A 10,731-nucleotide genomic window follows, 5' to 3' on the forward strand; every position below is an offset into this window, starting at 1 on the left:
TTTTTCCCTGGTGCCAAGGGAAGAAAGAGGGAACTGAACCCAAGCCCAGAGCCAGAGTCCTACAGCTATGCCCCTTCCTGGCCACCCCCATTGGTGGTTCTGTCCCTCCCACTGGCCTCGGGGCCCCTCCCATTCCCGTTCCAGATAAGGCCAGCCCTGGACTGCCTCATCTGGCAGTAGGCACTGGACTGGAATGGGGCTGCCTGGCTCCCCATGGCAGTGGGTGCTGCTGCTGTTGGGGCTACTGCTCCCTCCCGCCGCCCCCTTCTGGCTCCTCAATGTGCTCTTCCCCCCGCACACCACGCCCAAGGCTGAACTCAGTAACCACACACGGCCTGTCATCCTCGGTAAGCCCCCGCTAGGCCCCCCAACGCACCCGCCAAGACCTTGGGGAGCCTGGGTCCTAGCCCCTGCCAGCAGCAGATGCTGTCAGGGTTCTTTCGTCCCCACCGTTGGCCCTCGTGCCTTGGCGGGGCTTGTCCTACAGACATTGCCCCTCTCCCCTTCACTGTTGTGTCTCCAAGCTGTCTTCTCCAGGGGTTTGGGGTTGATGTGGTGGTCAGCGAATGGGATGAGGTTTGCCTAACGCCTTGGCCAGGGCACTACACGCTGTGGCCAGCTCCAGATACATCGGATTCTGGGTTAAGCCCCACTACTTCCTTGGCCTCCACCTTACCAAAAACAAGATACTGAGAACTGTATCCTTTTTTGTAATGGCTGACAGTGGGGAGCCATCCTCTCCACTGGCAGCCCAGGGCAGGATAGCAGGAGAGGTCTAGAAAGGCCTGCCCCCTGTTCTAGGTCCAGCCCCTGTTCCCCCAGACCTATTTGTTCTCTCTTTGGACTTTGGCAATAATGGAAAGCCAAGCTGGATGTTTGCTTTGTGGGGGCAGGGGTCAGCGGCCTTAGTTCCTGCACCTTCCCTGCTGAAGGGAACCCAGAATTTGCAGTACTGGTGGGACAGTAAGAAGTATGCTGGAGCGAGAAGCATCATTAGAACTTTGAGGGGGCGGGGGGTGGAGGGGTGGGTTTTTTGGTGGTAGGGTTGGGGGAAGTTGGGGAGAAGCCAAGAAGTTGAGAACCAAAGCTGGTGCCCACAGTGCCTGGCTGCCTGGGGAACCAGCTAGAAGCCAAGCTGGATAAGCCAGACGTGGTGAACTGGCTGTGCTATCGCAAGACAGAGGACTTCTTCACCATCTGGCTGGACCTCAACATGTTTCTGCCCCTTGGGGTGGACTGCTGGATTGACAATACCAGGTATGTCCCATGTGCTCTACCCAGCCCCCTGCACATTGCCCCTCTGCTGCTGGCCGCTAAATGTCCCACTGTCCCCAGGGTTGTCTACAACCGAAGCTCTGGGCGCGTGTCCAATGCCCCTGGTGTTGAGATCCGCGTCCCTGGCTTTGGCAAGACCTACTCTGTTGAGTACTTGGATGACAACAAGCTGGCAGGTGTGTGTACTCTGGGAAGGGCAGGAACTCTTGCTGGCCATCAGGCTGGCCTGTAGGTATAATGGACAGAGTCCCCCATGTTGCCGCCTCCCCACAGGTTACATGCAAACACTAGTACAGAACCTGGTTAACAACGGGTATGTTCGGGATGAGACAGTGCGGGCCGCACCCTATGACTGGCGTCTGGAACCCAGTGAGTATTTGCCCGGGATGGGCTGGGGCCATGATGGGTGGTTCCCAGACTCTAGTGGCCCTGACCTATCTACAATTTTCAGGCCAGCAGGATGACTACTACCAGAAGCTAGCGGGACTGGTGGAGGAGATGTATGCTGCTTATGGGAAGCCCGTGTTTCTTATTGGGCACAGTCTTGGCTGCCTCCACGTGCTCTATTTCTTACTGCGTCAGCCTCAGTCCTGGAAGGACCGCTTCATCGATGGCTTTATCTCTCTTGGGGCTCCATGGGGCGGCTCTATCAAGCCCATGCTGGTCCTGGCCTCAGGTGAGGAGCCTCATGATCACCATCCTCTGAGTGGGGTGAGAGGAATGACGTAGATCACAGAGCAAGCTGTGGCTGCAGCCCTGCTCACAGTGCTGCCCAGGGATATTGTCTGTGGGGCATACCCAATGTCCCTAAGCTCCTTGGAAGCAGCACCGTTGGGACATCCCCTTCTAGAGCCTTTAAGTGACATAGAGGATGTCTATCAACCCCAGATTTGCTCCTTGCAGCTCCAAGTCCTGTATACTCTTGTCTCTGTGTGCAGGAATTTGTTTCATTGAGGACATACTTGCCATAGCCGGGCCAAACCTAGGGTTCCCTATGCTTTTGTTGTTTTATTTTGTTTTGAGAAGCATGCCCAGGAACCCAGTACTAGTACAGCTACCACTCACTGAGCACCACTGTATACTGGGTACAGCACACAGCAAGGCTTAGCCTTCACTGTGGAAGTTCAGTTTAGTGAGTAAATCACCAGACTATATCACTGAGTATAAAACAGACACCATCTACTTCTCCAGAAATGCGATCCTGTGACCACTGTGCATCGTACATCGTAAGCCCACAGAGGGCCAGAGGAAGAATAGCCAACACACACACCTCATTCTCTTCAACTGCCCTTCTTTCCTTACACTCTGTTCGAGGCCTTAAAGCGCTGGCTTATAGAAATACCAACATAGCCTCTTATTAAATAAACCTATTTAGCATTTAACTGAACACCAGGCCTGCTCTGGTCTGTGTCCTGAAATCAAGGTCTAGATGGGGCAGAAACAAGTTTGAGCGCTTCCCAGGCAAACTGTGGGGCCTGGCCCAGCTCTCTGCCCCGCCTTGCTCTGCACCCACAGGTGACAACCAGGGCATCCCGATCATGTCCAGCATCAAGCTGAGAGAGGAGCAACGCATCACCACGACCTCCCCCTGGATGTTCCCAGCCCACAATGTGTGGCCTGAAGACCATGTGTTCATTTCCACGCCAGACTTCAACTACACGGGCCAAGACTTCGAGCGGTTTTTTTCAGATCTGCATTTTGAGGAGGGCTGGTACATGTGGCTTCAGTCTCGTGACCTCCTGGCGGGCCTTCCAGCACCTGGTGTAGAGGTGTATTGTCTGTACGGCGTGGGTCTGCCCACACCCCACACCTACATCTATGACCACAACTTCCCCTACAAAGACCCGGTGGCTGCACTCTACGAAGATGGCGATGACACTGTGGCCACGCGCAGCACCGAGCTCTGTGGCCGGTGGCAGGGCCGCCAGTCACAGCCTGTACACTTGCTGCCCATGAACGGGACGGAGCATCTCAACATGGTCTTCAGCAATAAGACACTGGAACATATCAATGCCATCCTGCTGGGTGCCTACCGTCATGGCACTCCCCCGGCTCCCAGCCCAGGGCCCCCACCCCCTGAATAAAGACCTTTGCTGTTCTGAGTCCTGTGTGTAGTGGGTTAAGGGAAGGCACTGCTAGATTCCTTAGATTCATGCATCACCGGGTCCCCCTGGGCTCTGCGGAACAGGAGGTTAGATGATTACAGGAGGTTAGAGGTTAGATGGTGAGACTGAACTAAATGAACAATAGAGTTTAAAATATGGTGGCTGGGGCCGGAGATCTGTTAAGAATGGTATGAAAAATAAAGGTTAGGGACTGGAGAAATGGCTCAGCAGTTAGGAGCACTGTCTGTTCTTCCAGACGAACAGGTTCAACACTCAGCACCCACATGGCAGCTCAAAACTGTAACTCTGGTTGCAGGGGTTGACACCTTCACAGATCTGCATGCAGGCAAAACACCAATGCACATAAAAATAAAAGATTAGCGCCAGGTGGTGGCGGCACATGCCTTTCATCTCTTCATCTAGGCCAGCGTTTTCTACCCAGCAAGTTCCAGGACAGCCAGGGCTCCATGGAAAAACCCTGTCTCAATGGAGTCCCTCACAAAAAAAAGTTTAGGATCTTAAGGAATGACAATTCATCTAAAGAAAGCTTAATTTGGGGCTTGAGAGGTAGCTCAGACAGTAAGAGCATTTGGAGGACCTGAGTTTGGTTCCCAATACCCATATGGTGTCTCTTCTGACCTTGGTGGGCACCTGGCATACACGTGACATTCACTCATATATATCTGAGTGTGTTTTTTGTTTGTTTTGCGACAAGGTTTCTCCATCCTGAAACTAGACCAGGCTGGCCTCGAACTCTGAGATCTCCGTCTCTGCCTCCAGAGTCCTGGTTTTAAAGGCGTCCATCACCACCTGGCAATTTATACTTTAGAGTTATGAGTGTTTTGCCTGTATATATGTGTTTGCAGTACTCGTGGGGGTGTCAGATGAGGTGGGGATGGAGGAACTAAAGAGCACCACAGAAGACCTGGCAAGGGGTACAGTATACTCTTCCTCAAGCTACCTGGGGCTAGAAGCAAAGATGAAAGTGAAAGAAGATAAACAAAGCGACCAGCAGCTTCTAAACTGGGGTGGAGGTGAAAGCGAAAGTGGGAAGCGTCCTGTACAACCCCACAGAAGCCGAGACAAACGCCTTTCTGCTGCCCCTTTGCTTCACTCTTTTCTTCCTCTGATCCACCCATCGACCCCCGGAGCTCAATCGGCCTCCCTGCCCTGAGATGCTGAAGCAGGCAGTGGAACACAGAGGAGGCTTCTCTTTCGAGAACTGCCAGAGGTAAAGGGGAAGTGGAGTTCTAATCGCAAACTGCTGGTGCTCTACTGTAGGCCTTGTTTTACTGGTGGTGGGTGGGTGGGAGTTCTTTATGTTGGATGACCAAGAAGGGGTTTAACCCAGGAGATAAGGAAAGTAGAGATGGGTTCAAAAGCCCTCCCTAGAGGCTGAACTGAAACGTGAGTCACCCCAATGTTTCTAGGAATGCGTCCTTGGAACATGTCTTCCCGGGCTTTCGGATCCCTCATGCACGCAAGACGGGGACTACCATCGCGGGACTTGTGTTCCGAGTGAGGAGGGCAATAGGTCTGGGGAGGGCTCAAATGGCAGCCACTGCGAAGATCCGGTAGGCATTCAGGCTGGGCTTTTCCTCTGCAGGATGGAGTCATTCTGGGCGCAGACACGCGGGCCACTAACGATTCGGTCGTGGCGGACAAAAGCTGCGAGAAGATCCACTACATCGCCCCTAAAATCTAGTAAGAACCCCCCAGGCCAGTCTCCACACTCAAGTAAAAGCTGCACTGTCGCTCAAGCCCTACTCTGTCCCTGCGCGTCCCAGTTCACACCCACCACCCCTCTCCCCTCAGCTGCGGCGGGGCTGGAGTAGCTGCGGACACTGAGATGACCACGCGGATGGCAGCTTCCAAGATGGAGCTACACGCGCTATCCACAGGCCGTGAGCCTCGGGTGGCCACGGTCACCCGTGTCCTGCGCCAGATGCTCTTCCGGTGAGGAAGTGGGGTTAAGATGAGCCCCGTAGGGGTGATTTGCAGGTGCGTGGAGTTGACAGGAGGTGGGACCGAAGAAAACGCCAGGCCGCGAACAGCAAAAAAAAAATCAAAAAAATCGGAGAAGCCCGGTAGGCCGGACAGAAGCTGAGTTCCGGAAGAGGCTACGTCAATTTAGGACGCTAGGCCACAGGAAGGGGTGGGACTCAGAAGAGATAGAGTGGGCGGGACCTGGGCCCAGCCGGCAGTAACCCCGCCCACTGCTCCACAGGTACCAAGGCTACGTGGGAGCATCACTGATCGTGGGCGGGGTTGATCTGAACGGACCGCAACTCTACAGCGTGCACCCCCACGGCTCCTACAGCCGGCTGCCCTTTACGGCCCTCGGTGAGCGCTTCCACACTTTGGCCACGGATACTGCCCTGCAGCCCCACCTTCAAGGTTTGTACCCCCGGTGGAGCAACTGTAACTCACGTCAGAGGCCCCTTCCCACTTGCAGGCTCTGGACAGGATGCAGCCATGGCACTGCTGGAGGACCGGTTCCAGCCAAACATGACGGTGAGCGACTTCTGCCCGTGACTTCATGCTCACTGGTGAGGGGTGCCGGAAAAGCCCTGGCCAAGTATAGAAACAAGGAAGGCTTGTAGGAGTGAAGGTGACGGCCGAGTAGGGACCGAGTAATGCTGAAGAAGCGAGGTCCAGACAGTAACCAAGCTTAGACCGCAGTAACCAAGCTGACACTCCCAAGGATCATGAACTGAAGGGAGACGTAAAGGCCAGTGGGGTTCTGTTTGAGGCTTGAGGTCTGGACTCCGGAGTGGGATAGAACTAGATGACTATCTGCTTCAGAGATAACCAACACCCAGAGAAACCCAGTGACGGAAGACTAGATTAGTGGGTGGGAAGACTGGGGGGGGGGGTGAGGGGGCTGAAAGTGTAAACAACACTGAGAAGCTTGTATAGAGGATAGTGGGTGGAGGGAACATAGTTTCCGGGAGAGAGAGAGAAGCTAAGGGACTAGAAGGTTGAATGGAAGGAGAGAAAGGAGGCTGAACTTACACAAATAGCAAATAGCCTAGGCTTCAAGACAACAAAGGCCCCAGGTTAGAGTGAGGTAGCACTAGGTTGACTTAACCTCATTTACACTACCACAGCTGGAGGCTGCGCAAGAGCTGTTGGTGGAAGCCATCACTGCAGGGATCCTGGGTGACCTGGGCTCCGGAGGCAGTGTGGATGCGTGTGTGATCACGGCAGCTGGTGCCAAGATGCTGAGAACATTGAGCTCACCCACAGAGCCTGTGCAGAGGTAGGAGCGGGGCGGGGGGTATAGAGGGGAACTGTGGTCTTAGCAAGAACTGCAAATAGGGGGTCTGCCAGAACAGAACAGGCTGCATTCTGAAAGGCTGGCCCTCCTCCCTTCTAGAGCTGGCCGCTATCGCTTTGCTCCTGGAACCACAGCTGTCCTGACCCAGGAAGTGAGACCCCTGAACCTGGAGCTCCTGGAGGAAACTGTGCAGGCCATGGAGGTGGAATAAAGTGGCCTGGGAGTTAAAGCTGGGAACAAGGGGGAATAAATCCAGGAGATACAAACACTTAAACAGGAGCCTGTGTCTTTCTTGAGAGGAGTGGGCCAAGCAGCCATATGAGCTTTGTGCCTGAGGTATCTATGTAAGGAGCACAAGCCTAGTTCCTGGCCTGACGTGCTCTTCATCATCACCTCTGGGATCTGTCCATCCAGAATCCCAACCCTAACCAGCACTATAGGCTCTGAGACAGAAAGCTACACTGTCATCCCCAAACCTAGTTCCGTAAGGTAGAAGCTTACCCCATCAATAACCTTTCTTGTAAGATCCCATAGACAACCCCCACTCACAGCCTTTCCCTGGCCTATCAGTGACTGTTAGGTCCAGCCTGGATCTTCAGGGGGCTAAGGGCACGTTCTCGCCAGGCACCCCTTCACCTACCTACAGTGCCTCTATTTATGACACCCTTCAGATGATGAGGTATATGGGGTGAAGAGCTGGGCCTTGTCGGCACCTGGGGCACTGTGAGTGTGGAGACTGGCTCTAGGTTCTTGGGTTGTGGATTCATGGGCAAAGATGACACGTTTAACCGGAAACTTTTACTGAGTGCTAGACCCACTGGGTGCTGGTAGGAACATCCCATCAAAGTAGCTAAGCTCCACCAGGGCTTCAGGACTGAGAAGGCATGTTCTCCAAAGAGATCCTCCTCCAGGCTGGACACCCTTGGCCCTTGATTGTGTGTGCCACCTAAGACTTTGTTATGAAAAATTATATATACAACACTGAAGTTAAAGGAAACTGTTCAGTAAAACATCCATTTGTCCGCCCGCTTTTATAACTCGAATTGTGTTATATCTGATCTTGTGTCTATCCATTCCTTTCACACACACACACACACACACACACACACATACCCTGTTTTTTCTGACAGGGTTTCTTTTCTTTGTGTAGCCCAGGCCGTCTTGGACTCACTTTGTAGACCAGGCTGGCCGCAAACTCACAGATATCTGCCTGTCTCTGCCTCCCTGAGTGCTGGGATTACAGGCGTGTGCCACCTCGCCCAGCTTTCACCTGTTTCACTTTTTAGACTGAGGTATTCCTGACCCAGTCAAAGCCTTTGATGCCCTACAAAAATTCAGGCCAACTTACCTGTCGTAACTCTATGCACAGAAGCACCTTTTTTCCTCTTGCGCTCAGCCTCAATAACGTGCCGTGGACAGATCTGGCCCATGACAATCTGAGGTCTAGAAATAGACTTCGTGGCTGTCACTCTTCTGCTACCAACTTCAGGTCTGGGTCTCTTAGTCACTGAGGGCTCACGCACATTTACCAGAACGTATGCCTTAGAGGCAGACACACGGGGGTTTGGGTCCCACCTCCCCTCCCCTCGCGCTGATAAGAGAATCAGCCTCCGTGGGCAAACCTCTGTCTCCTGTTCCACACTGAGGTGAACGCCAACCTGTTAGGATTCACAACCTGCCAGATCAATCCCTGGCCTTCGCGGCAGTGGTGGCCACACCTGGCCATTCCCTCCATCAGTCATGACAGCCCTACGTCCTGAGCAGGCTCCTCTATCCAGCACTCCTGGTAGCCCTGGGAAGCTTCATAGGTCTTGGCTACCGGCTTGACACTCTAGACCTAGTTCAGCCATATGTCCTTGGTACTCAGTGGCCAGCACTTGGGAGGTGGTTTAGAAAGCCAATGGGAAGCCAAGGCTTGGGGAGGTGGAGGTGAGAGCCTCACACCTGGGTACTTGATAATTCCAAGAACTTTGGCCAGAGAAAATATCTCTTAAGCAGGTGTGGGGCTATGATAAGACAACATAGCTGGCCTGGTGTCAGGCCCAAGACTTCTGCACCAAGGACAAGGATACCCATAAGTAAAGCCAGGCCATTCTCAACTTCATTCGTTACCATCCACAATGCTACTGTTCAGCCTAACCCTTGGCCTGGTCCTCCTTGGCTCTTCTTGGGGTAAGTGGGCTGGGACCAACCTTAGCTGAACAACCTAGGACAACGTAGCTCCCAGCTCCTGTTCAGGGGCTCAGAGAAGGGGCCAGGCTGGCTAGAGGAGAAATAGACAGGGCAGGCACAGGGAAACTGATGTACCTAGGCAAAGGAAAGAGCCTTCAGGGCTGGGAGTGGGGGAAGAGCCAGAGACCACTTTTACAAGTGAGACAGGAGCTTGAGCCAGACCTGAGAAGGCTCAGGAAAACATGAAAGATGTGTATAGACTAGTCAAGGCTTTCTGGCCACATGGCAGGCTACTCAGGGCCTCGAACAGAGGGCTGAGGGGATGACACCAGGAATCAGGGAGAAAGTGGCCTGAAGAACATTAGCAGGGGGTGGCTTGTAACATGGCGGCATGTGTAGGATTGAAGGTTGGTAGGTGGGTTGTGCATGCCTAAAAGGTACTCAAGGGAAGGGATTTGGCTCCCTCTAGAATATATAGCTTGGGGGCACAGAAGAAGAACACAGGGAGAGGTAGGCTGGTATGTGTGGATCCTTACCAGCCCTTTGTCCAGGCTGTGGTGTTCCTGCCATCACACCTGCACTGAGCTACAGCCAGAGGATTGTCAATGGAGTAAACGCAGTGCCAGGCTCCTGGCCCTGGCAGGTCTCTCTGCAGGTACATGCCTTAAGGATGGGTCAGAGTCCTGGGTGCTTTATGCCTAGGGGTAACTTAAGCCCATTCACATATCTGACTTTTGACCCTAGGATAGAAATGGCTTCCACTTCTGTGGCGGTTCTCTTATCAGCCAGAAATGGGTAGTCACTGCTGCCCACTGCCAAGTCACGTGAGTGTATTCCGCTTGCTCTGTCCAGTCCATCTTTTCTCTCTTCCTTCCCTTGGATGCTCCTCTGAACCCGCCTTGCAGCTACCCATTCCCATTTTCCTTGCAGACCTGGACAACACTTGGTCATTTTGGGAGAATATGACCGATCTTCCAATGCTGAACCTGTGCAGGTGATATCCATCTCAAAGGTGAGTACCCGGCTGCACTTGTAGCAAGGCAAAACAGGCTTCACTTGCTGGAGACGCAGAAATTCAAGCATGCCCTGACCTAGCCACCTCAGCATTGACCCCAGGTGCCTGTGTCCACTCCAGCTTTACATGGCTCTTTACTGACTTCACAGGCCATTACACACCCTAACTGGAACCCCACCACCATGAACAATGATGTGACACTCCTGAAGCTTGCCTCACCAGCCCGGTACACAGCACAAATCTCCCCAGTCTGCCTGGCTTCCTCAAATGAGGCACTTCCTGACGGCCTCACATGCGTCACTACTGGTTGGGGCCAAATCAGTACTGTGGGTAAGAACATGGGTAAGAGGGAGGGGAGGTGGGAATAAGCATCCCGGGGCGACCTAACCACCTTCTCTGGCCCACAGGCAACGTGACACCGGCCCGCCTGCAGCAGGTGGTTCTACCCCTGGTCACTGTGAATCGGTGTCGGCAGTACTGGGGTTCACGTATCACAGACTCCATGATTTGTGCAGGTGGCTCAGGAGCCTCTTCGTGTTACGTAAGTACAGCACCTTGTCCCCTGCATGGTCCCATGGTATACTTCCCCAAGCTGCCACCTGACTTCTCTTCACCCTTCTCTTCCCTTTCAGGGTGACTCAGGAGGCCCTCTTGTCTGCAAGAAAGGAAACACCTGGGTACTTATTGGTGTTGTCTCCTGGGGCACAGAGAACTGCAATGTACAAGCACCAGCCATGTATGCTCGGGTCAGCAAGTTCAACACCTGGATCAACCAAGTCATGGCCTACAACTAAAGTGTCCACAGATCCTTTCCCTGTCTCCGTCCAGTAAAGACACCAGACTCAGTTCTCTTCCATACCCTTGTCTTTCATCCTGGCTTAGCA

At 53.5% G+C, this 10,731-nt stretch overlaps 3 protein-coding genes across 3 annotated transcripts; all 3 read left to right on the plus strand.

The window, feature by feature from the left end:
• Window positions 1–45: 45 nt before the first annotated feature.
• On the plus strand, window positions 46–3,377 carry Lcat (lecithin-cholesterol acyltransferase). Its single transcript, XM_021632266.2, has 6 exons — window positions 46–347; window positions 1,101–1,257; window positions 1,336–1,451; window positions 1,549–1,644; window positions 1,727–1,951; window positions 2,791–3,377. The coding sequence occupies exons 1-6, from the start codon at window positions 194–196 to the stop codon at window positions 3,357–3,359; spliced, it is 1,317 nt and encodes a 438-aa protein (XP_021487941.1). The 5' UTR covers window positions 46–193; the 3' UTR covers window positions 3,360–3,377.
• Window positions 3,378–4,211: 834 nt separating this feature from the next.
• Window positions 4,212–6,934, plus strand: Psmb10 (proteasome 20S subunit beta 10). The gene is made up of 8 exons (XM_021632968.2): window positions 4,212–4,611; window positions 4,811–4,898; window positions 4,987–5,084; window positions 5,196–5,336; window positions 5,608–5,723; window positions 5,836–5,894; window positions 6,491–6,642; window positions 6,760–6,934. The coding sequence occupies exons 1-8, from the start codon at window positions 4,556–4,558 to the stop codon at window positions 6,869–6,871; spliced, it is 822 nt and encodes a 273-aa protein (XP_021488643.1). The 5' UTR covers window positions 4,212–4,555; the 3' UTR covers window positions 6,872–6,934.
• Window positions 6,935–7,082: 148 nt separating this feature from the next.
• Ctrl (chymotrypsin like) lies at window positions 7,083–10,703 on the plus strand. Its single transcript, XM_021633251.2, has 7 exons — window positions 7,083–8,832; window positions 9,384–9,487; window positions 9,577–9,656; window positions 9,763–9,844; window positions 9,997–10,177; window positions 10,255–10,388; window positions 10,480–10,703. The coding sequence occupies exons 1-7, from the start codon at window positions 8,781–8,783 to the stop codon at window positions 10,639–10,641; spliced, it is 795 nt and encodes a 264-aa protein (XP_021488926.1). The 5' UTR covers window positions 7,083–8,780; the 3' UTR covers window positions 10,642–10,703.
• The last annotated feature ends 28 nt before the right edge of the window (window positions 10,704–10,731 follow it).

The sequence above is a fragment of the Meriones unguiculatus genome, chromosome 10 (assembly GCF_030254825.1).
Source record: "Meriones unguiculatus strain TT.TT164.6M chromosome 10, Bangor_MerUng_6.1, whole genome shotgun sequence".
Classification (NCBI taxonomy): domain Eukaryota; kingdom Metazoa; phylum Chordata; class Mammalia; order Rodentia; family Muridae; genus Meriones; species Meriones unguiculatus.